Source organism: Peromyscus eremicus, chromosome 5 (genome assembly GCF_949786415.1).
Source record: "Peromyscus eremicus chromosome 5, PerEre_H2_v1, whole genome shotgun sequence".
NCBI lineage: Eukaryota > Metazoa > Chordata > Mammalia > Rodentia > Cricetidae > Peromyscus > Peromyscus eremicus.
In genome coordinates this window covers 132,949,729-132,975,764 of record NC_081420.1, presented here as the reverse complement: position 1 = coordinate 132,975,764, position 26,036 = coordinate 132,949,729, and the positions used below count along the sequence as shown (strand labels likewise).

Genomic DNA, 26,036 nt, shown 5'->3' with positions numbered 1-26,036 from the left:
TATTTGAGATCTCTGGATATGATGCAAACTAGTAGTTATAATCACATACGATGGCCATGCACTGTCTGGCACCTAGTAGGCCTTCAGATGACAGCTACCACTGCACGGTGGCTCCACCACTGGGCACAATGGTTCTCTGGACATAGCTGCTGGGTCCAACTATTAAGCAGATGTGGATTTCAGGGACTCCTGAGGAAAGTATCGATCCGCTAACGACCTGCCTAAATCACTTGAAAGCCGTCTGCAAACAAAACGCCCTTGAGAAATCATCAGTTGTCACCGCTCCTTCACCTCGGTGGCCAGCGGCGTCAGACAGCAAACTTCATTCCCTAATGTGCATCCCCCCCCCCCACTTCCTCAGCCTCTCAGTGTGCTGGTTAACAGCTCGGGGACAGGATGGTAGCCTTCCCAGGCCTTCCACCGCCCAGCTAAAAAGGAATGGAGCTCTGTGCTGACCCCCAAGAGCTCCAAACCCAATTCATTTTCTCTAGGTCCTAATAAATGAGGAGGAGGCAGAGTGTCTCCCTGCTCACTTTTCAGTCGTGTGATCCATCTTGGAGATGTGGTGGTGCAGCTGGGAGTGTGGCTGACCATTTCAGCACTGAGCTCATCAGACCCTTCATCTCCATCCCTCCCTGCCCCTCTCCTTTCCTCGATGACGACGACGACGACGACGGCGCAGCCACCAGCTAAATCCCAGGACCCCCGACTAGAAGGCTTTGCCTGGAAAATACTAGAGTTCTCCTCCTCATCTTTATCCCTGGCAAACCCATTTCAGCACTGGTTATACCCAGCCTGCAGGCTGGAAGCTGCTGGGGAGAAAGGATCCCCCAAACAGGTCAAATGATCCCCTGAAGTGACCAGGAAGGCAAAGTCTAATGTTGGGGGAAACTTACCAAGGAATAGACTTTCTCAGGAGTCCAAAGCTAAATCTTTGTTTTTCTGGAAGGTAAGTAAGACTTAGTACCGAGAAGAGCACACTATGCATGCAGATTCCAAGAAGGTTCTGGAAGCTGGTTCAGAACTGGAGGCAGGACCTGCCGTAGACCAGAGCCGGGTGACAGGAAATTGCTGTTAGCTTGAAGGGTAGAGACAGGTGGAGATACTGAAGCAGGGGCCAGCCTCCGAGTGAGCATGTGTCCTGGCTTCAGAGGCCCGGGAGGAGCCATGGACTTCCAGCCACTGTAAGGCAGGGGCTCGGGGACAAGAGCCGTTCTTACTTCTCCAAAGGCTCAGGCTCTGCCGGTCCCCACGACCTAAGGGGTGACACACTGCCCCAGAGTCTGGAGCTCCATTTGTATTTCACTCTCTGGAGGACCTCGAGCCAGTCAGAGGGCTTTCGAGGATCTCAGCCTCCTTCCTCAAAAGCGGAGCTACTGGACAGTTGATGTTCTAGATCTAGCTCTGAATTCCAGTTTCTGTTCCAAGGTTCCAGAGGAAATGTCCTCTGAGATGGCAGCTTGGTGGCACCTTTCCATTCCTCTGGTCCCCTGTGCTGAGGCATTCTCTGATGACGAAGTATAGTGTGCTTCCCACCGCATCTCCTCTTCCTGCTCAGCCTTGAGTTCAGAGTTAAATTTTCACAGGCCTTGGATTTCCTGGGCAGTGCTCAATGAACTCCTGCAGGAAGGTCCTGGCAGGCACTCTGATGCCCCTGGCTGCCATCTCCAGGCAGCTATGTGGGAGACAACCCATGCTACAAGCTGAGGATGGAAGGACCCCCAGGGAACCAAGGTACAGCACTTCTGAACTCTTGGCAGCTCCATGAGTGGCCTTTGGGACAAAGTCTACTTTGGGAGGTGCCACTTGGTACTCATCCTAAAGTGAATTACCCCCCCCCGCCCCCACCACCGCCACTCCCCCCATCCCCAGCACACACACTGGGAAATGGAGTCATCCAGAATTCCAAGCTACACATCAGACACTTGGGAAAGTTGGCCCGTGGCTGGTCTCTGGGGACCAGGGCTCATCTGTGCAGACATTGTTACATTGGCAGCCGACTCTTAGAAAATTTGCCCTCATAAAGAGTCAACAGTGAGGCCTTTGGGCTGGGGACAAGGACAGAGAGGCCTTCAGGAGGTGCCCTCCTCTCTGACAAGATCGTGTAGTTTCTGCTGCAGCCAAGCCGGAGGAGAAGGGACAGGCAGGGGATGGGGGGAGCCCGAGTTCCATATGTGCCCTGAGCCACCAGTACACAGGTGGTATGGGAGAGCTATATCAGATTCACTCATCAGGGCCACTGTCCTTCCGGCAGGGCAGGGACCTAAAAGAAAAAGTGCCTCTCCGTGAGAGGAGACCTAACCCCCTGGAGCTAGGGAGGTGGCCAGGAGCAAAGTGAGAAGCGGGGGAAGGGAAGAGGTGGGGGCAGCAGTCTTACTCTGTGCTGACACACAGCACTGCTGTGGAGGGCAGTCACACTGCCCCACCCCTCAGACCCACAGCTCCAGCACAGCCGCCTCCTAGGAAGGTCCTGTTGTAGAATATTATTTTAAGATGTGTTACATTTGTTCATGCTCTGGAACATTTGTGTCACGATGTAAAGATGTGCTGCATTCTTTTATGTTGCCTTTGTTTAACTCTGTGAAGCTGTGTTACTGTGCCTGTCTAAAACACCTGATTGGTCTAATAAAGAGCTGAACAGCCAATAGCAAGGCAGGAGAAAGGATAGGCGGGGCTGGTAGGCAGAGAGAATAAATAGAAGGAGAAACCTGGAAGGAGAAGAAGAAAGATCAAGGAGCGAGAAAAGAAGGGGCCAGCCACCTAGCCACACAGCCAGCCACGGAGTAAGAGTGAAAGTAAGATATACAGAAGTAAGAAAAGGAACCAGCCCAGAGGCAAAAGGTAGACAGGATAATTCAAAGTTAAGAAAAGCTGGCTAGAAATAAGCCAAGCTAAGGATAGGCATTTATAATTAAGAATAAGCCTCCATGTGTAATTAATTTGAGATCTGGGTGGCGGGCCCCCCAAAAGAGCCAAAAGAGTAAAAAACAACCAGCAACAAGATCCATCAGAGTTATAGAGCTGGATGCTACACTTCCTGCAACCCCCTTTTCATCAGCCACAGATCTGCATCCCGAACCCCTAATGAGGACAGGAAACAGCTGCTCCCTCATCCATGTCCCAGGGGCACTGCTGAAGAGCTGTGGTGCCTCTGGTTGTCACTCAGTGCTAACAGATGCCTTCTCTGAAGATGGAGGTGGTGTGGCCAGGGCACAGCTGGCCAGATGTCCTCCACCTTACCCCTGCAGTGCCACGTGTACCACCGGATGTTAGGGCCAATGTCAGTTCTACTGAACGCCTAGTTCCAGAAACACTGTTTGAGGCGTTATGGGTTCTCTAGGAGCTGTGTAATTGTACCATTTAAACAGGAGTGCCCACTTCAAACACAGCAACCAGATGACAATGTTAGAGGCAGGCACCCACGACTTGGAACGTAGCTGAGGGTGAGGCGTCCTTTTGTGAGATGTTACTGTGCTCGGTTTTAGGGGTGCTTCCCTCAAACACTTTCCGTACTGAACTCTGGTCTTGTGTCATTGGTGAGGTAGTCCTTTGTGAGGGCTCCTCCCCTTGTGTAACTGGCAAGTGCTCATGGGAGGTCTTGCTCTTGCTAGTATAAGTGAGTGCTTTGGCTGGAAGAGGGGTCATAAGGAGAGGAAAGGGTCAGGTGGTCCATGAAGGACCTGGAGAAGAGACCAAATCCTCTGTGCCACAATGTAACAACTCTGCCTCTTTTTTTTTTCTTGGATTTTTCAGACAGGGTTTCTCCCGTGCAGCTTTGGAGCCTGTCCTGGAACTCACTCTGTACACCTGTTTGGCCTCGAACTCACAGAGATCCGCCTGCCTCTGCCTACCAAGTGCTGGGATCAAAGGTGTGTGCCACCACCGCCTGGCCAACTCTACCTCTTTTATATTAGAGTGAAAGTGAATTAGCTAGTGGGGACGATGGGGAACTGTGGGGACAGTGACAACTATGGCTTCATATGCACTTGGTAAAGAAAAGACCACCAACCAAACAACCAACCAACCAACCAACCATTCAACCAAAAACCAAACCAAACAGCTGAGGAGAAACTGGGGCCAAACGCTGTTTGCCTCTGCAGCAGCAGCAGCAGCAGCAGCAGCAGCAGCATGGGTGGTATTTAAAGCAGCCAGACAAACGTAACAAGCTGACAGACAAGTGCTGGGTGCATGCAGACATGTCAGAACCCTGTGTGCCTCAGTGGGAACAGCATTCTGCTGGACCCCAGCAAACACAGGATGGCCATGTGACCTAGCAAGTCTAAGTCCAGCTATACACACAAAAGAACTGGAAGCAGAGACTCCAGTGTTGGCCCGCCCAGGCTTTAGAGCGCTGTTCTTGACAGTAGCCTGGAAGTTACCAGTGTTCATCAACAGATAGCAGGATGAACAAAGCGTAACACATACACACCGTAGAACGCCAGCCAGCCTCTGAAAGGGGTGACGTCTGATACATGCTACTCGGGTGCATCTGAAGACACAATGCTAAGTGAACTGTGTCAGACACAAAGGGACAAATTCTGAACGAGTCACCTCAAACTCTTAGAGACAAAGGGCAGAGCCGTGGTCTCCAGGGCCTGGGTGGGGGCGGCAGCGAGGAAGTCATTGTTTTGTGAGTACAAAGTTTCTGCCTTACTAAGGACGTAGAAAGTTCTGGAGACATACAGTGGTAATGGTTGCACAACTTTTGTGGATGTGTTTAATTCCACTGAATCTGTATACTTTTAAAAAAGGAAACGGGGGGGATCCTGGAGAGGGCTCAGCATGCAAAGGTGCTTGCGCCAAGCCTGAGGACCAGTCCACACCCTGGAACCCACACTGTGGAAGGAGGGAAGAGATTTCCACAAGCTGTCCTCCGACACCCACACCTGTGCTGTGGCATGTCCTCCCCCACCCCCTACCAAACAAACATAGATAAACTTAAAAGTTTTAAAGGAAAGAAGATATTTTGTAGTTGAAAACCTAGCTTCCTTTCTTTTTCCTCTAGGAATTCAGTTATAGCCAGGGCTCAGGTTAGAACAGAGTGCATGCACGCTGGGATGGGCTAGCCTGTGCTGCAGAATAAGCATCCACAGAATTTCTGACTCCAGCTTCATGTTTAGCAGGGTGTGTTTGCAGGGCTCATCTGACTGCTTCAGGAACTCCTGTGGACGGGACAGCATTTGTCAGAGGGACACACAGTTCCTGAGGTCTCGCACCAGCACCCCAACACTTTGGTCTGGAGAAGACACACAGCATCTATAAGCTCAAGAATCCTTGGCCCAGCTCACAACACACGCCTACCTTGTGCTCAGAGGACAGAGAGCTGTAAGTCCTGGTGGGCACCAGCTTTGATTCCTGCAGGCTCTTGTCACTTCTTGCCCCCTAAGAAACACTCCAGCCACCTCACATGATGGCTGAGACAAGCAAACTCTAGGGATCCACCCGTAACCCAGGACAGATGAATTTCCTGAAGCCAGCAAGTCTCTGGCCTGCCTCACTGAGAGAGGGAACTCTCTAGCAGCTTTGTCCCTGGCATCTTAAGCAAATGCTGGTTAGGACAACATATTTACAGCTCCCAAGGATGATGCTTGCTGGGTCTTGCCAGTGTGTCCAGCAGCCTCGTTTTATATATATGTGTGTGTGTGTGTGTGTGTGTGTGTGTGTGTGTGTGTGTATGTGTGTATTTATACACACATATATAATAGTGTGTATATATATATAATTTTATATATAAAATTTCCCTCCTATTTATCCCCTCATGCCTTGCGTTCCCTTCTCTCAGCTCCTTCCCCTGCTTCCCTCAGGAGCTTCATTTGTTTTAAGAATGCTCCTGAGCATTCTCCACTCACCCAGAGAGCACATACTGAATGTTTCCTGTGCGCCACATGATGATCAAGATGGCAGAGACAGCAAACAGGACAGACAGAAGTCACTGCCTATGCAGAACTGTCACAGTTAGCGACATGTGCAGATGTGCTGGAGTGGAGTGGAGAGTGGGACTCCTCAGACGATGGGTCTGTGTGACAGACTCCACCCCCTCTGCACACTGCCAGCCTGCTCTGGTCAAAGCTTCATGGCACCCTGCTGCCTGTCCGCAGACATCATTCTCGTTCACTGTTCTCAAATGCTCATCCATGCTCTCTGAGAAAATGCAGGTGTTCAGTGCAAACCCTCAACGCCCTTAAAAATTAGGTTTAGCATGTTTAAAAGATGGATTCTTGGGCCAGAGACTTGGTCCAGCAGTTGAGAGCACTGGCTACTTTTCCAGAGGACCCAGGTTCAATACCCAGCACCCAGATGGCAGCTCACAACTGTCTATAACTTCAGTTCCAGGGGGATCCAACACTCTCACACAGACATACATGCAGGCAAAACACCAATGCACATAAATATTAAAAAAGAAACAAATAATTAAAAAAAAGAAAATTGGTTTAAAAAAAAGATGGATTCTTAAGTGGATTTGAGAGGCTTGGTTTGCCTTTGACTGGTGTTCAGGCAACAGGATTAGTGGTGGGTGTAGAACTGATTCCTCACCTCATTCCTAAAAGAGTCTGATAAATTAGAGACTTGAAGGTAAAAAATATAAAAAAAAAAAAATCAGAAGAAAACAAGGAGTTTTTTTTTTCTCCACACAAAAAACAATTTATGTGGAGAGCTTGTAAGATAGAAATGAGAAGCAATAATAGAAATATTAAGAAATCTGACATTGAAAATCACATGCTTGTATATAATAAGGGATACCATGTTTATGATAAAAATAATGCAAGCAGCATTGGAAGACAGTATTTAACAGAGGACTGATGTGCAAATATGTAAAAAGCTCCCACAAATCAATGAAAATGAACTTTTTAAATGACAAAGGATATAATCAAGCAATTCACAAAAGCAGAAATGGAAATGGTCCTAAAATATGCTTGAAGATTGTCTTTCTTAGCATGTCTCTCTTGCTTCCGGTGTGGATCCTGTAACGCAGTGAGGGGTCTAGCCATTTCACTGTGACCTACAAGCCCAGCCCTTCTCTGGATGTCACAGTGGAGGACTCAGGACAATTGCAGTCAACAGGTTTATTTGGGAGGTTGAAGTGCTGCCTGACCAGCCAGGAGTGTGGGATGCTGACACAGAGATAGATGTGAGACAAGGGGCAGCTTTGGGATGGATCCTTGGCTGAGAAGCCGATTTGGGTCATTGCTATGGATAACGGTCTAGCAGAGCCAAGACTGAAGGCAGCAGACTGTTGATGTCCTAGAGAAAGCCAAACAGCACAAGGAAGCATCGGCACGTGATGGAGGGGCAGGATCCTGAGGAGACACCAACCGCAGGGACGGGAGTGAGGTGATGCCTGTGTTGAGCTGAGACCCACCTCAAGCAACACTCTGAGTGACAGCCACTGGCTGACTGTGAGAAGGACTCCCGGCCTGAGGCCCAGTGAAGAGATGACCATCCACCCACAGCCTCTCATTAACACCCAGAATGCATAACCACTCAGAGAGATATCCATACCACAGAGTATCACTCGGTAGCCCAGGCTGGCCTGGAACTCTCTATGCTGGATAGGATTTGTGATTTTCTTGCCTTGGCCTTTCCAGTGCTGGGAACATAGGTGTGCACCACCATGCCTGGCGATTTTTCAGTTTTGAAGAAAGAGCCTTCCCTGAGTAGTACCCTGTGTGTTTTCCTATGTAGGAGACACTACTATAAAAAAAAAATCTAGAAGCGTATAGAGTACTGTTTGGGAAGGTATTAGACTCCCAAGGAAATCCAAATGAGCTATCAGATGCCCTATAAAACAAATCTTTCAACATTTACAGGCTTCCTACTGGAAGTCCAGTCGCTGGACCCCAGCAGACCACCCCTGATGTGGTACCCTGCTGGAGGCAGTGGTGGTACACGCTGGTTTCCTCTGCAGCCTGGTCACGGTGTGAGTCAATAATCCTGGCACCTGCTCCAGAATTCCTCCTCCACCCTGACTCGACTACTGCTTAGGAAGAGTGGGTCCATAACAGGAAGAAAACAGAGCAGGCTAAAAGGACCTCTTGCAAGGAAATAGGTCAATACACTGCCAATTTCCAAATTTAAAATTGCATTTGAAAATTGTCCCTTTAATACAGGACGGTGCTCCAGCCTGTGGGGTGTGGATGTGAAGCTCAAAGGTCCCGAGAGGTGCCTTCCTTAGGCAGCCCCCAGTTTACCCTGGAGGTTGAGCAATAAATGGAAACAAAAAATAATTGACCAGTTTTGCAGTTAGCTGAACCCAGCCGCAGTCCCTAAATAGCTTTCACCTTCCTGCAGCTTGTGGTCCTCGTAAAGCTACAAGATGCGTTTCAAAGCTATGAATTTGCTAAATAGAACTTCATTTCCTCTTCTTATTAGAGGTAATTAAATTTATTAGACGTCAGTAAAAGCCTTGTAAACAGAAAATATGAATGCTTATAAAAAGTCTGCCCTTTCTTTTCAACCCAATAATTAAGATGCAAGGAGGGAGCGGCTAATATCGGCTTGTAATTTACGAGGTGCCATTCAACCCTGAATCCGAGACAGACTGTGGGGGTATTAAACACCAAAATGAAAATAATACCCACTGAAACGCATTATTTATTAAGTACATAACCACTCAGAAATAAACACATCGCAGAAGAACTTGGTGTGTCTGGTGGAAACAGTGTACATACATCACCTCCTGCCGTGGATAGATTACCCATTGAGTCGGATTCTTAAATCAAAGTCATGTTTGCTTAAAAGCAAACTGCCAGGGGCAGTTAGCAAGTCCCGAACTTACTCCACATTCGCCTTGATAGCGGCTCTCAAAGACACTTCAGTGTTATTGTTTTTAACCTTCTCTAAAGAAGGGAGCTCCCTCAGCAAGCATCTGAAAAGCAGAAACAAGAGGAGTCTAAAAAGAACAGTAACAATTAAAAAATTGTGAGGAAACCCCATCCCCTGTGTCCCAGGCCCGTACCCTGGTGACTTGACTGAAGGAGACCAGGGGGACGTCGATGACAGCACATTTAACATTGTTGCCAGCAGCCCAGCAGAAACATGGGCTTGAAACCCTAGAAAAAAACGATTCCATGAAAACTTCAGAAGCTGCATTTCATCGGCTCAGAGATTCCTTTGATTTTTTTTTTGGTCTGGTTTTTTGTTTGTTTGTTTGTTTTGGGGTTTTGTTTTTTGTTTGGTTGGTTTTGGGTTGTTTGTTTGTTTGTTTTTCGAGACAGGGTTTCTTTGTAGACCAGGATGGCCTCGAACTCACAGAGATCTGCCTGCCTCTGTCTCCTGAGTGCTGGGATTAAAGGTGTGGGCAAAACCACTGAGATGCCTTTGGTTTTTAAGGTATGTCATTACCCACTGCATCACAACAGGGAAAATAAAGCAGAACCATCTAAAGTGGCTGGCACAAGCACTCAGAGAGGTGCCCTGACATTAGAGATTTCAGAACTGAAAACAACAACAACCGCTCTAGAAGCCGCAAGACACAATCCAGACACCTGAGTCAACAATTAAGGTCAATCTGAAAACTCCTACTTTGGTTTGGGCATATGAATAATGTTTCAAGAGAGGTGCTTTTGCAAACGTTATTTGGGGAGTTAATGTTGAATTCTAAATTTCAATTTTATAGAGGGCAGTGGAAAAGGGCTCAGTCTGGGGTGCTACCTTAGAGAGCAACGAGTAGGGATTGGAGCACAGTCTTGCAGTATGGGAGCACCTGAAACAGGGAGCCAGAGTGAGTGGGGTTAGGGGAGGTAGAGAGGACTGTGGAAGGTGAAGACAGAGAGGCCAGAGCACAAATGACCATTTCCTCTGGTCTTGTATGAAGTTGAAAAATACTTTTTGACTTGGGAGCAAGTTGGTTCATCCATTTCACTCTAAACCAACCTTGGTAGCTTCTGGAATAGTTAAGAACCAGCCTCCTGAGGCTGGAGAGAGAGCTCAGCAATTAAGAGCACTTAACTGTTAAGAGCGCTTGCAAAAGACCTAGGTTTGATTCCCAGCACCCATAAAATGGCTCACAACCATTGTTAACCTTGGTTCTAAGGGATCCAACAGGCACACACGGTTCGCATACATGCACTGGAGCGAACCAGCCTCCCTTCACATGTCTGCTAACCCCTTGTATGGTTCTCTTAGATGAAGCCCTTCCTCCAGGTCCATCCTTCCCTGACTCTGAGGGCACTGGAGGCAAATGAAGCCTCCCAGCTGGTAAGACATGGACTTTTGAGCTGGCACTTTGCTTTTTATCTGGGACCAAAAATAATCTCCCCTTATATAATAACACACAGGGAGAAGCTATTCTTCCCACTGAACTACCCTACCACCCAGCACTAAAAAACAAACAACAACAAATAAAACAACAACAAAAAACCAACAAAACCAACAAACAACAACAACAGAACAGTACCCAGCATCAAAAAGTCAGGTTGCTGTCTGTGGAAACAGTCACCACTCCTGGGCAATCACCATGGATCTTGCTGACTTTTGTGAATTTTCCCTTCAAGCAACTCTGTGCTGTTGGTGCTGTGAGCAGCCCCAGTTTTGTAGAAAAAAAAACAGAGGTACTGAGAGACTGATCAACTTGCCCACAGCCTACTGCTGCCCATGAACTTATAGCAGGGCCCTGGAGTGCGAGTGTGCTGCACCCCACATGCAGCAGTCTACCAGTGTGCAGCGGGGTGCTCTCCAGGACACTGTGTCCAGTTTTATAGGATGTTACAGAGCTAGGGATGTAGCTGAGGTCAAGTGTCTGCCTAGTGTGCACAAGGCTGGGTATGTTCAATCACGGGCAGTGCAAATAAATAAATAAATTTAAAAAAATAGTCTACCTACTTGTGAGAGCAGTTGTGCCATTGGCTTCTCCTCAGCAACACAGAAGGCCCCACATGTGTGCACCCCACCAGATGCAGATGTACTGTCCATCGCTGTGGCTAAAATGATAACCACCACTGTAGGTGTGCGGTAACATCTCAGACAGTTTATTTTTAATTTTTATTTTTATGTGGATGGGTGTTTTGCCTGCACCTATGTCTGTGCACCACATGTGTGTCTGGTGTCTGCTGAAGCCAGAAGGGGGCATCCGATCCTCTGGAACTGGAGTTACAGACAGTTGGGGGGCTACCGTCTGGATGCTGGGAATTCAACCCAGGTACTCGGGAAGAGCAGCCAGTGCTCTTAACCATGGAGCCGTCTCTCAATACAGTTTGAGTCTGTGCTGATGGCTGACATGTGTGATGCTCTCCTCCTGCTTAGGGGCTCCTGCTGATCCTCTTTGGCAGAATGTCTGGGTAGTTGCTCACCCAGCGCAGAGCAGATGGTGTGAAGCAGACGCTACCATGCCTATTTGTACTTAAAAGATACATGGGACTGGGGCTCTGCCCTTTGCCAGTGCGGCTGTCTCCACAGCGTTGTAGAACTGCCCAGTGGCTCTGCCCCCATGGCACTGTAACTCTACTGCTGTGCCACTGTGGATCTGTGCCCTCCACCATGTTCCTAAGCTTCACTCCATGCTCCCCGAGATCTCTGTGTGTAACATGGGGATGGCGTCCTGGGCTATCTGTCTCTTCTCTGTGTGTGGTTGCCTAGCACGGGCAACCTAATTCTCCAGTGAACTATTCCCAGCGTGGCCCCACTGTCCTAGTGGCCTGTGACCCAGGCCAGTGGGATCTGAAGTCAGTCTGGGTGATCTAAGCCCAGCACCCGTAGCAGCAGCGACACTGGGCTTCCCCACGCCTCTCTCGGCCTCTCCTGGTTAAAGCAGTTTATCTTTGGCAGTTTTATCTCTGGAGGTTTGCTGGGTCTGGGTCCATATACTGAACACCATGTGACATGGCTGAGCCTCTACCCCACAGCAGGGCTCTGCACATTCCTTCCTGGGTGCTTCTTCAGCCCCTTTCATTCTAGATCCAACCAAGAGCTGCTGGAGACCTCTCTGCCCTGTCTAGTGGCTCACTCCCCGGGGCTCTCCTCTCGGTACCTCCTAAGGCAACTGTTCCTAATGATGCCGACCACATACGCCCCAGCCCCATTGACTCTCAGCCTTTTTTTCTTAATCCTGCCAAGGGTCTGCCATAATCATGGCCACCTTACCTGGCCCTATACCAGAGCCACGGGGCAATGTGGATATGGGACAAAGCAGGTGCTATGGGAGCCAAAGGTAAGGGGTGTGTTTCAGGGGTGGACCAAGGAAATGGGGTGATTTCAACAGCCCGTGGGCCACAGGCAGAAAGTCAAGAGGAAGCCAGGGCTCGGGGGCTTTTTAAAGCAGGGAATGACCAGGTTTATTTGGTACCATCAACTAATAAGCTGACAAGTAGTTATTGAGCACCTGTTACCTATCAGATAAAAGGCCCACCGGAAGGAAATGTTAATTCTATTGAATGACTTTGGGGACATGAGATAAGGCATTAGTGTGGAATGGAGTCAAAAAGAAGCAAACATTCGGCTCTGTAAGCCTGCCCTCTAGTATTTGATAATTTAATATGAAGGTCACATCTGACATGCCGTGTATTCGGAAACACTTTGACAACAAAGGAAAGTGATCAACATGGTGACTTCCTGTGACTCAAAGGCTTCAGTGGAGAGAGGCATTATAGAATGCAGATGGGGTAACCTTGGCAAGTCCGGGGTGCCATGGAGACTGAAGAACAAGGCACAGGGCACCGTGATACCAAGAACAGGGCAGCAGGGAGTGAGGCTGGTTTTACAGTGCTCCTTCCATCCAAGGGAGAAATTAGCAAGTGGTGTGCTCTTCCCCGGGGAAGACTATTTCTCCCAATCCCAGCATTCCTTAGTTGACTGTAGTTCTTTGAGCAGGATTGAGGCTTCCTGGGCTTCCCACATCCATTTTAACTTGTTAATTGTTGTCTACTGTTCAGCTCATGTGTAGGCAGTCATGTTGGTGAGGCTATATGGGGATACTGTACTTACATATTTATAAATACCTCTATACACATACATATGTATTTATGCGTACATATATGCATATAACAACAATTAATAGAAAAAAGAAGCCAAGCATTTGAAAGAGAGAAAAGGGAAAGGAGGAGTTTGGAAGGAGGGGGAAATGATGTAACTATATTATAATCTCAAAAAATAAAAGAAGAAAGGAGGAAGAGGATGGGGAGGAGGAGGAGAAGAAGAGAAGAGGAGGAGGAAGAGGAGGAAGTAGAAGAAATAGTGGTGGGGGCTTCTGAGTAGCAAGGCTAGCCCAGAGTTAGAAGCAGATATCCATTGCGTGTAGTGTGACATGGCTGTAATCCCAGCACTCAGGAGGCCCAGGCAGGAGGATCCTGAGTTCAAACCTAGCCAGGGTACAGAGCAAGGCCGTCTCAAAAGAATAAAACAAAACAAATAAACACCTAACAGAACCCTCTTCCAAAATAACACAAAAAGTAGCAATTATGTGTTACTGACCTTTATAACAACACACAGTCAATCCTGGATGCCACAGAGCATTGCTCCATGCACTCTAGAACATTCCAGAATGAGCTAACCACCTCTCCCATGGAAGCGTTATAATCACTTAAGCTCTGACAACCAGGAGGCTGGGAAGGCCAGGCTACAGCCTGCTTGTCTGCAGGAACAACCCCCCCACCCGCACCTCGACTCCGGTGGGGACAAGTTATGTGGTGCAGAAAGCCAGGGTCACTCTCTGCCCTCTTAGCGTGACCTCTGCTGGTTACTCTCTTCCTAGCTCAGTTCACTTTCATTCAGATGCATCCTTCTGTCTGCTCTGCTCCTTGACTGCTCTTCACTGCCAAACCCCATTTCTTGGTGTATTTTGGTACAGCTACTATGAATATATCGTCATAATTTACATGCACCGAACAGTTCCTCTGAGCCGGGCATAATGTTAATCACTTAACACACATGGTCACAAGTGACCCAACAATCCGCCGAGCTGGTCTTTGGTCAGCGCTGTCTGTTCTAGACCTGTACTGAACATGAGCAGAACCCACTCAGTTCTGCTCCAACAGTGAGAAGGCAGTCACAGATGATGTGTAGACACACGGTGCAGCTGTGTCTTAATAAAGTTTTATTTGATCAGCACACTCCTGAGCTGGATTTAACTGAGCTGTGCTCTTCTGACTCCTTCTGCAGATCTGACTCTTGTCTCTTTTGCTTGCTCCACCATCCATCATTTTGTGGTCCTAGGGGTCAAATGCAGGGCTCTGCACATGCTGGGCAAGCTCTCTACCAGTGAGCCACATCTTCTCTTCTTCATTTTTTAAATTAGTATTTTGAGACAGGGTCTCTCTTGCAAAGTTTCCGAGGCTGGCCTAGAACTCACTCTGTAGCCTAGGCAGGCCTTACATGCTGTCCTTCCCACACCTGCCTGCTGAGTAACCAGGAGAGCAGACCTGGATCATCAGCCTCGGCTCTATCATTCTAATGATCCATCTGGCTTCTTTGAATTTTATATCCTGAGCCATGAACACACATCTCAATGGCTCGCTCAGGCAGTGAAATCTTACCCAAGTCCCCTGGGCATTTGTGGCTAAGGAAAACACGATTAACGACGTACAAATTGTTTTCCAGCCTGACAAAACTGCTCCTTTCTGAGCCAGAATTGGGAGGAAAAAGAGGCCATTCTAGTAAGGGACCCAGAATCACTGTCTTCAACAGTACACAGGTTTGTGTGGGAGGTTGAGCTCAAAAGTATTGTCCCCCAGTTCCACTAAACACCAGAAACTTGAAACCCGATTTACATCATTCATCTTAAATAAGCCAATTTCTCCCATCTGGGCTTCACTTGCCCCAACTGTAAAATGGGTATGATGAATAAATATTTACGCCTGGGGTATATGCCCTTACAAATAGGGTGAGGATCCTCTTCTGCCAAAATGCCCCTTCTCCCTTCTCAAGCCCTGTGTCAAAAGGCCAAAGGCAGGAAGCAGACCCACTGTTTGAGAAGGTTGGGTCTCAGGGCTCCAGCTGTGCTTGTGTTTATGAAGGACCAACAGGTGTCTGCACGATGGATCCACGTTAGTAAAGCAGAAAGGACTGTCAGCGCCCGCCCGCAGAGCTGGCAATGTGCTGCTCCCGAGGCTGCCCTGGCTGCTTCCTTACCCTCTCCCAAAGACCCTTCAGCTCCACAGGCACGCTGGACAAGAGTGTCCTTGACACAGCCACAAGAGTCCCAGGCCACCGGACACAGGCTTTCACTGGCTGTGTACACTGTCACTCCCATGCTGGCCTCTGCGGGGCTTCCTGCTTCAAGATTTCCTCCCTTGTCTTTCATTCGAGGTCCTCAGCAGGAACACCGCTCACTTCTGCACACACAGCTCACTCAATGGGGACAGAGAAATGGGAGAAAGCTTTGGAAAAAAAAAAAGGGGCCACATGGCTTTGAAAACTATCCCCAGTGTTTTCTGTTCAAATGAAAACAAGCTTCTCACGGAGGGCTGGAGACAGCAAATGGGGCTGGAGTCATACACAGTTAGTTTCAAACTTATGTTGCTGCTCACGGGGAGAAATCAATGTACAGTATATTAAAAACAATCACTGCGGCCCTTAAATGATCCGATAGTTTAGCTTTGAATGCATTCGAGCTAATGGGGGCTTTAATGGCTTCTGACAGATCATTGCATTGATCAAGGGGCATGTATGAAGTATGCTGCCTACTAAACTCTGTTTTGATTTTGTAAAAAGAAAACTAAGTATCCATGGTAAACAGGGGTTGATTGTTCACCAAGTCCCCGGGATGCCTCTCCGCCTGACCCTGGTCGGGAGTAGTAGAACAGGGGATCCTATACACCTGGCTTGCCTCCTTCCCAACTCTAATCACTGTAATCAAATGCAACCCACCGTCAGAAGGGTTGGGGCGGGGAGAGGGAAGGAGGGGACCAGGGGCCCGGTTTCCATGATGGGCGAGTTACCAGCTGTGGCTTTTGCTGTTCTGAGAAACCGACTCATCCCTTGTGGGGCTTGGGGCTTGCTTGCTCCCCATCCTCCGTTAGAAAGGAAAACTGGGGCTATCAATGGGGGGCAGCCATTTTGCCAAGAAGCAAATGGAAGCCCCTCCACTTTTCCTGCAGGGTTCGGGGCTCTAGGATAGTCGGATGAAGAATGGAACACATCTGTGTTCAGCTTTGGTGTTGTAACAGGGTGTACAGAGTCTAAAAAAAAAAAAAAAAATGCAAGAGTAGCCCTTAGCATGCTCCTCATGGCTGTTTGGAGAGGTGGGCTTGCTGCTGGTGAAGCCTCCAGCGTGAGCCACATGCCACTGCCTTGCCTGGGCAGAAGCAACAAATGTTCCTGGGCAGTGAGCAACACTCTCCATGGATCTGCGTGGGCTTGGGTGCTTATGATAGCTCCCTACAGGGAAGCAATCATACAGAGAGCACAGGGCCAGTGAGTTTAAGTATCAGGATCCTTCTGGCTTATGGATGTTCTTGTGTTTAGAAGGGCCAGAAGGTCACTTCAATACTGGTACCATGAAGGAAGGGATCGTTGTTGATTTTCTTCCCCCTTTACACTTTTTTGCAGAGCTGTGAATGAAACTCAGGGTCCCCGTATGCTAGGCAAGTACTCTGCCACTGAGCTACCTCTCCAGCGCCATGGTGATCTTTATGTGACACCAAGCAAGACTGTACATCACATGGTCACCAACCAAGAGCGCCAGATGACCCAAGTGCTTGGTTCAGAACCACACTGTACATTCGAGAAGGCAGCTCTCACAGAGTGGCCTTGAACTGGTCTACCAGCATGCTACCACCTCTGCAGGTTCAAAACGAAGGGAAAACCTGGGCGGCCGCAAGCGCTTCGTTTGTACTGGTGCGGATTAGTCAGTAGCTTTTGTAAAATTGATGAATTTTGTCTAAAGGCAAGTGCAGACAGGCAAAGAGATCTGTATCTGCTGTGATCCATTTAGCCCGACACATATGTGCGGGGGAGCTGGTTCCCCTCGATTCGTTCAGGACTGATGAAAAGTAACTGCGAACAAAGTCATGCACTGTGTCATTGGAAAAGAATCACCGAGTCTAATGGTAGGAGTTAATTAATGCTTCCCTCCCCCGAAGCAGGCTGACCCTGGTCCTTAGGCATCCGAGTCAATAACAATTGTTGTACACAGGCCATCCATTAGAAGGTGAGGCAGGAATGTTTTTAAGCAAATCTAAAATTGCCAGGGGTGACCTAATCCTGCCGCAGTAATGGCAGTATGAAGGAATCATTTTTCATACCATCTCATTTATAAGAAGTTCCAGGCCATCTGCTGAGAAAAAAAAAATTGGAAGTCGTGAAGAGCAACGGGGATAAATACGTGCTGGTGGCATTCTCTTCTCCTTAAGCAAACTGTAGCTCCCGCTCTCTCTTTCTTGGTGACTATTGACTATTGGTTGGGGTGTCGTTGATTATAGTAACTGACAAGCACTGAGGGATTACTGAGATACGATGGGACTGGCTGACCGCGCCTGACTGCAGGGTGTGGGGCATGCTCAAGTGCTAGCCCACATCTCCATCTACCCCCCCCCCCCCCCGGGCCAATGAAGACTGGATTGCAGAGAGGTAAGACATTTGCTTATAAAGCAAGGACTTCAATGTCAGGCAACTGGGTTCGTAACAGCGGGTACAGCGGGTACTTCCTGAAGACCTGTGCCTGCCAGCACTGTCTGCAGCACTTTACATGCACGTGAACTTGCACGCCCCTCAGGACCTGCTCAGGCAATAGTCACATTACTACACTTCTATTTTGTAGACAGGAAGAGGCGTGGAAGGGGTCGTAGCCCTAGGGTCACACATACACAACTAGCGCAGACCAAGGAAGCCTGTACCCAGAAGCCTCTACTGCCACTCAGGACTCAGGTTTTGGGAAATCAGATGTCAACAAAATAGATGGACATGTGTGCAAAGGAAAACTAGCTTCCAAAGTAGGACGATTAAGGCTAGATATCAGAAAGAACTTGTGTTGGCAAGGTTCTAAGGGGAAAGTGAACCATAGGGTGAAATAAAAGGAAGTCAGAGCAGAGGATTATGGATGTAGCTGTTTGAGGCTAGACTGCAACAAAGGGTCTTGGGAGGACAGTCTGCCTTGTTGTACACACAACAGAAATGGGAATGGGCCCTTCAGCCCCTTTCCTGGAGTCACCAGCATGCCCTGGAGTCTATCCAAATCTATTTGGGTGTCTCAGGGCAGCAAGAGTACTCCTTTTGCTGACAACCACTGAGAACATCCTCCCAAACGCAGCAGCGGCCCTGTGTGTCCTTGTCCCCTTTCAGAAGTCATTACAACAGGCCCGCCTTCTCTCAGTCAGCTCAGAGCTGCCCCGATTCTCAGTGGCTCTCCCAGCAGTCTCCGTAGCAGTCATTACAACCCGCCTGCGCCTTCCTCTCTCTTTATGGTTGTCAAATTGATTTCACCACCTCGATACCTATGGCTCCCAATGAAACTTAATTAAAAATACCATTTAATCACAGAGTAACAAAGGCAAACTGGATAAACGGCATTACCACTTCAGCGCCTTTTAATCCGCGCCGCTTCGCTCCATCTGAACCTGTTTGGATGAGAATTGCCTTTTCAAATCAGAATCCCCTTGTCTTCCATGCACTCGCCTCTGACAGATCCCCAGAATAAACAGTATTTAGCGTGGCATGGGTCCAAATGTATGCAATTTGCCCAGTGGTAAAATCAGCCTTAACTAGAGCAGGCAAAAGAAGTTGCATTGGAAAAATACCTTCCCTGGAAACGTACACAAAGCCTGCGCCACAGCATTAGGCAGGGCTCATGCAATCTCATTTCTGGCTCCCCTCCACTCACTTAGTGATGGATTTGGAAGCTTATTACTAAAATTGTGTCACAAGCCGTGCCATGACCCTGCTCTTTTCTGTCGAGAAAACTCTGTCAGGCAGGAGGCTGCTGGTAAGAACAGAAATGGATGGCCTGTTGTGGGTGCTGCTCAGCAGGGACTCGGACACTGGACATGGCTGCTTGCATCCTTCCCACCACATGGAATTCCTGGCTGCCAAGGCACTCCCCGGAACTGAGCCTGTTTGTCCCCATGACCCTTAGGATCCAGGCATTGGTTAGAGGGATGGTTGGAAGCATAAAGTATCTCAAGTTGCCCTCACCTGACCTGTGGGAAATCCTCTACGCTTCCCAGGGAACACTGCTTCCATCTCTGCTCTAGTGGGGATGGCAGGACTCTCCTGGCTTTCTCTGCATGAGACATAAAACCCCTTTTCCTTCCTTGAAGCCATCTTTCTACCTCCCCCCCCCCCCACACACACAGCTTAGCCTCGTAGTCTTTGTGACTGCTAGATCTTCTGGAAAGCTCTTCCCCACTGCCCCTGGATAATCTACCCTTCTCTTTTGTTACTGGTCACTAGTTCTCCTCCATATCCACCCAGGTGTTTCCCTTCCAAGCACAAGCATCTAGAAGGATCTTGTCACAGTACCGGGTTCTTGTCTGTCTCCTCACGACAGTATAAATCCCTAAGTGGGTCACTCTGTACCCTGGGGCTCCATGAGCCTTGGAGCCCCCGGAAGACAGAGGCTGGTGGTAGGCTCTGACCTAGGGCTCCCCGCACTGCTGGAGTCGCGAAGAGAAGGGTCAGAAGCCCCTGAGTGTAATGCATCTTTCAGACCGCCTTTCTCAAGTGAGTTGGAGCCTGTCAGGAAAAGCCGGTAGGGAAGTGGGTAGGAGCAACTGGAGAATGTGAGAACCACTTCCATTCACCCAGCAAAGCAGACCTCCAACCCCCTGCCCCCTCCTCCCACCCCACCGTCCTCCCACCCCACCCACCCCCATACTCCTACCCCCTCCTGCCCTTCCCCCACCACGTGCAAGGAAAAAGCACAGACGCTCTTTGGTTTCTCATCTTTTAATTCTTTATTGTGTATGAATGGATGCACACAGCACAGCAGTACAAAGCAGACCATGAACACAGTTCAACAGGAGGAACACGTACTGAGCACTGGACACTACTGTTTTCTACTAAAGGGTGTGAGCAAGCAGGTTTAGAAAGCGCTGCTGGGGGAGCGTGTTTACAAAATGATGACAAGGAGCAGCAGGGTCGAAGCAGAGCACAGAGGTCACAGACACTGCCATGCGAGGAGAGACCAGGGGCTCATAGGTGTCCTGACTTCTGAAGAGAATGCAGACATTTTTATTTTATGTGAATCTCCCAATTTTTCATGTTGGCACCTAATGGAACAGAGCATAGAAGAAATATCGTGGAGCCTAATAAACCACAGAGCCAGATGGCTGGGGATGGTGGTGGTGGGCCAGCCTGTGACATCAGAAGCCACCTACAGCTTACTTAGGTCATGTCATCTCTGTGTCAGTACCCTGTGAGAATGTACCTCCCCTCTCTACTGAGGAAGTAGCGGCTCAGTGACTAAAGGCCTGAGAGACTGAGAGCTAGGGTTTCCTGCCCCAGGAAACCCTAGCTGCTTGTGAAATGCAGTTCCTGTGGCTAACTCTGGGCGGCAGGGCACCCGAAATGGAATCCTGGCTGCAGTCAAACAACTGTTGATTGTGTACCCTTCCATATGCAGAACGTACCGACTAATACAAGAAAATCAAGGGCTGAGGGACTGGCCTAACTGTTGCCAACATTTCTGGGGCCACCAAAAGGCCTCAGGCCAGCAGAAGGAGGTGAGGGCCACGAGACACAGAGAGCAGAGGGTTACGGAGGGGGAGGAAGGGGTGCTACTTCTAGGTCAGCTCACATAACAACACTAACACGTATCGATGCTCAGCGGTGTGCTAGAAACGGCTTTAGGTCTGTAGCTCGGTCATGTCACTTAATCTTCACGTTGGGGGTTGACACTTTTAACATCTCCCATCATACAGATGAGGAAACCGAGACACAGGGACATGCGAAGGTCACAGAGTGAGTGGAGAACTTAATCCTGGCACTTTGAAATTAGGATTCAGGCTCAACATCTCCCCGTAGTCTCGGATGCTCTGGCATCCCAGGGATGGGGAGTTGGCTCCTTCAAGTCCCCGTGCCACCTGTCAGTACCTGTGAATGGGGGAATTTTAAAAGAAATGCTAACTCCATGAAACAGTGTTTGGAGGGCTGGCCTCTGTCATGGGATCAGGGAGGCCCCGTAAAGACAGGATGCGGCTGTTTCCTTTGCTGCCCCTTCCTCTTCCTGTGTGTGGTGCACAGGGCTCACAGTCGGGCCCTCAGTGAGCTTTGTCTCCGAGGAGGGAGGATTACTGTTCAGCGATTGCTTTTCATTTCTTTCCTCCACAGCAACAGCTGCTACAGAAAACTGTAAGAGGGACCGCCTGCTCGGAAACTTGCAACAGAAACATCCATGTGTGTTGTCTAAAAACACTCACCGGCACCCTCCTGCCAGACACCTGACGTGTGGCCAGGGCAACTGAAGAATGGATTTTTAACTGCAATCGGGCTGAATGTAGGTCTGTGCAGCCACAGTGAGCTAGTAACTGCCATCTTGGATGGCCCAACCGCCAGAAGCCAAGGTGAGCAGCTGGGATGGATGTTTCCAGTTCTGTGGTCCCATGCCTGGGTCTACTCCCAGTCTCTGAGGTGGCTAGCCATAGAGGAAAAGAGGTGAGGCTTGTCACAGGCTTACCTCATCCCTGTTGCTGCCTTGGGGACAAAAGGAGTCCCAAGGGAAAAAAATGAGTGGGGAATATTTGTTTCGCAGAGGAGGGGGTGTTCTAGTTTAACATCAAATCAGACTAAAACACGAGTGATCTTTCAACATTTCAGTGTCTGTGGGCTTTATTGTCTAGCTGTTTTGAATCAGAACCCAGGTCCTATAACCTATGGGTCGAGTGGCGTCTACACTACCCTTGTGCAAGGTTTGGGGAGGAAAGCCAAGGATAGCTTTTCCCTCTCCACTTAAGACTTGTGCTTCCTTTAGGGTTTTGCTTCCAGAAGCTGGCTTCTGATCTCCGCAACCACTTCCGTGAGGTCAAAGGGCAGAGGCATGGAAGGGTCATCCTTCTCCCAGTAGGGCCGGCAGTCTGGTTTCTGATGAGCTGATAAAGTCCGGACCACTCGGGACTGGCACCTAGGAGAGGAAGAGCAGGAGTTAATTCACCGGGAAAGCACCGGAAGCTCCGGGCTTCTGGGAAACGTGGAGAACAGCACCGGCAAACACTCCGACAACAGCTGTGAAGGTGAAGGGGAAGGGGAAGTGGGAGGCGATGCTCGCAAGGCGGAAAGAACACATTTCTGAGGAAAACCCGTCCCTCTGAGTGTTGGAGCCTCAAGTTTTTCCAATTCCCAGATCTGTATTATCTCCAGTGGCTTTGGAAAAGCCAATCACCAGGGAAATTGAGTTACTCTGCCTTTAAAATGGTGAATTATTTTTTCATTATCTCAACAGTTATTTAAAGTGTGTGATTAAGCCATTATCAGATTTAAATGTTTGTGGGATTTCGATGTATTACTAGATTACTGGGAAAGATTAAATTGAATTTACTGCATTAAAACGTCCAAGAATAGATTAAACAATATTACAGACCAGGATTGACTTTGGAGATCCTGGAGATTTACAAGTGTCCCAGCCTGCTGGGCTCAGAAAAAAGGCACTCCAAGGAGAGAGAGGTTTATAAGGATATATGCAAATAGAGGTTAATAATCATTTCCGCTGATGAATAGGTGGGAAACTTCCACCAAATTAAATTAAGAGGCTAGCAAGAGTTAGTCCCCAAGGAAAACACTTAAATCACCGTTTTTATTAAATGGATTATTCATCAATAGTAGAGAAATTAATTATCATATGCAGCTAAATTATAGCCTGGTAGGAAAAAGTTGGGGTAACACCCTCCTGTCTCTGAGGCACCACCCTCTTGGAGAGTCGAGCTCATCTAAAATTGGGCTTGGGAGATGCTTTGGTTTCAGATCTAGTTATCTGAAACGTGAGGGTCATAGGAAGAGAAATGGGTGCGATAAGTAACGAACGATTTCTTACAGGTAGGGCACATGCACCAAACCTGTGCTTACAGCAGCGGTGTAGGGACCCCTACCTCTGCCACCCACCCCTCCCCACCCCTGCTGTCAGCTGGAGAGTGGCCACACCCACTTCAAGTCAGAGGACTGGGTCAGATCTTCATGGAAAGACATTTCTTCTCTGGGGGATTATTAATGGTGAGGGGATTCCCAGGGGAAAGCATACTTCAACTTTACACCTATTTTCGCATGTGGTTAATTGCTATACCAGCATCCTATGCACTCAATCCGTCGTACATTACACGTAACATTCCAATATATCTTCTGCTCTCCGCATCAGACCCTGATAATAGCGTCTGTTAACACGCACTAAGTACTATTATGTAGCACATCACTTCATAAATAATAAGATTAGCTGACCTCGGGGCCCCAAGAAGAGTAATGTGTTTAAATGTTCTCATTATTTATTTAAAACAAGAATTAAAGCAACAGAAGCAGCTCTCGACAATCCTCTTAGCATAAATATTCAACTGTTTGTGCTGATAAGCACACGCGGCGTGGAGGGGCAGAGGGCACGCTCTGCAGCCTACTTCAGAATAGGTGCTGGGGCCCACGCAGCTTGCTGACGCCCTTCTCAGGGTGCATCTCTGCACGTCCTGTGACAGTCTCTAAATCACTTGAAAGAGACGAGGGGGGAATTAATATTCAAGGGAAGCTGCGACTAATTACAAAGGGACCCAGCAAAGCTTTTTAAATTGTGCTTTCTCTCGACCTCAGAATCGCAGAGTAATGCTCAATTTACTGGGCAGGGAAAGTTATTCCAAATTGAGCATTTCAATCTCACAGTGGATAAATTATCCGTGCACATATTATCCTGCTTGGCAGATTAAAGGGCTGTGATAAGTGTTGATCCACCTAGAATATCATAAGGTTTGTAAAAAGTCAATAGAGATGCTTTCTCAGCTGTCAAATGGTTTTGCCTCCTCACTTTGAGAAAGTACTAAAAATGTTCAGAGCCATGGCAGAGCTGTGTGAACGCTGGCCTGCTTCTGTGCAAGCTGCCTCCTGGATTTCTGCTACTGTTCCCACCAAGAATGGCTGATGAGGGATCTACCTGGTTTCATAAAGACCCTGGCAGGCTTGGAGTGGTATACACACATACATACATACATATGTGTGTGTGTGTGTGTGTGTGTGTGTGTGTGTGTGTACACACAGCCACTGACTCCATATGGGTTAGGACAAGAACCTTTGTTGAGCTTCTCGGGGGCCCAATTCAGCTACACTAAAATTGCTGTAAGATTCTTCTCTCAACGGCCATTACTCCTTGCTAACTTCCAAATGTCAGCGTGAGGGCTAAGCAGGGTTCTATGTTTGAGAAGGGACTCCTGCTCCCTTGAGCTACACAGTCGGATTCGGTGTTACAGCAGACTGTGGAAGGGGACGAGAAGAGGTTGAGGATGATCTGGAGGCTTGCCCTCTTTTGCTCAAATCACCCCATCTGCTGGGGTCTCGGTGTCTTTAGGTGGGGCAGTAGGGAGATGGCAGCATCAACGGTCATGGTGTGTTCTCTGGAGATGCTGCTTCGGAGGCACACGTCATTTGGGCAGTTCTTTATCTTATGGGGCTGTGGGTTCTTGTCTATCTAAAGGTGATGATGGGAGTAAGAATAACCACAATGGTCCAGGAGTTCCTGCTAGCTATGAATTTGTTCTCAGTTACCCACAGTCAACCGATGGAAAATTCTAGAAATAATTTGTATGTTTTAAATTGTGCACGATTCTGAGCAGTGTGATGGGATCCTGTGTCCCACCCAGGATGTGAGTCACCTGTGTCTCTCATAACCATGTAAGTACATAGTACGAGCTACTTGGTCCACATCGCCATGATCTTGAGTCACAGAGGGCAGACAGTCCTCCTGACATAATGTCAGAAGGTCAACAGTGGCCCCAGGCTACATCAAAGCACCTATGTTAATGTCACCCATCTCAGCTCACCTCCTCATTGGAGACACCTCACGGCACCACCCTCAGGGTGAGTGGCTCATATGGTATTTTGAGAAAGACAACTAAATTCATCTAATTCCATTGCAGCGCACTGTTAAAATGGTCTGGTGCTCATCTTTCTTTCTGTGCCTATCTTTAATTTAAACTTTATCCTAGGCATGTATGCCCAGGAAAACTTATTATTATTATCAGCCATTATTTCAAGCATGCCCGAAGAATCTGGGGAAATACTCCCTACAAGAAAGCTGGTGTGTGTGTGTGTGTGTGTGTGTGTGTGTGTGTGTGTGTGTGTGTGTGTGTGGTGTGTGTGTGTGTGTTGCAGTAATAACATCCTGACTTCTGGGTTTGCTGTGATTAAATGAATGAACAGAGATAGCGTTTGGGATACTGCCCAGCACACAGCTCAGTAACTATTAAATATCACCACTATCATTCCTTCCACCATGAGTGACAGTGACAGATGAGTGATACCACCAGAGTCCTGACTGTTGCACAGTGGCTCTCTCCTCCTTCCAAAGTCCCTGGTGGGGCCTTTGGACAGGTTCTCTAGGGAAAGCTCGGCAGCCCTGGCATGGTTCTTTCTGCCTTGAATCAAACAGCCTGTGGCTGAATCTTGCCACAAGTAGCATCCTGAGACATGAGGCCTACCCAGCGAAGCCGCTGGCAGGCTATAGTGCGCAGACTCAGCAGGACCAGCAGCCACCAACCCACACTAAGGAAGGAGTGGTGGCTGCTTCGTGTGGACTTGCCACTTACTGGAACCATGCTGGGTTGTTTGTTAGCATGCGTACCCTGTATCCTACAGTCCTCTGCACAAGAGAGGGGCCGTGAGTGTCTTATGATGTGCTTTAGAAATGCCAAGCATGATGGTACAGTTAGCACCACCTACTCCTAGACATAGGGAATGACTAGAGAGGCGCCAGACACAGTCTGCAGAAAAGAGAGTCAACCTGAGGTCTGATGCAGGAGCTGAGGGAAAATACTTTGTCCTCTCCTGATCTGTGCAACCCTGCCCTTCCAGGGTCATTTTGCTTCTCTGGCACCAGAGGCAGGTTCTAAACCATACTGTCAGGTGGAGAAGGCTTGCTTGAGCTCAGTCTCTGCAGAGTGCATTCTCTCAAGCTTTATCGTCTGAGGTAGGTTTTTCTGTTATTGCAACCC

General features: G+C 48.5%; 1 protein-coding gene across 2 annotated transcripts in view; it reads right to left on the bottom strand.

Moving 5' to 3' along the window:
* Nucleotides 1–21,662: 21,662 nt before the first annotated feature.
* Nucleotides 21,663–26,036, bottom strand: part of Fto (FTO alpha-ketoglutarate dependent dioxygenase) — a 362,821-nt gene continuing 358,447 nt past the window's right edge. The window contains exon 9 of one of the 2 annotated variants that reach the window (XM_059264552.1): nucleotides 21,663–21,985. In XM_059264552.1, the coding sequence (XP_059120535.1) occupies nucleotides 21,832–21,985 (154 nt within the window). In that variant the 3' untranslated portion in view covers nucleotides 21,663–21,831. The remainder of the gene's footprint in view (nucleotides 21,986–26,036) is intronic. The other variant, XM_059264553.1, reaches the window with a different exon arrangement.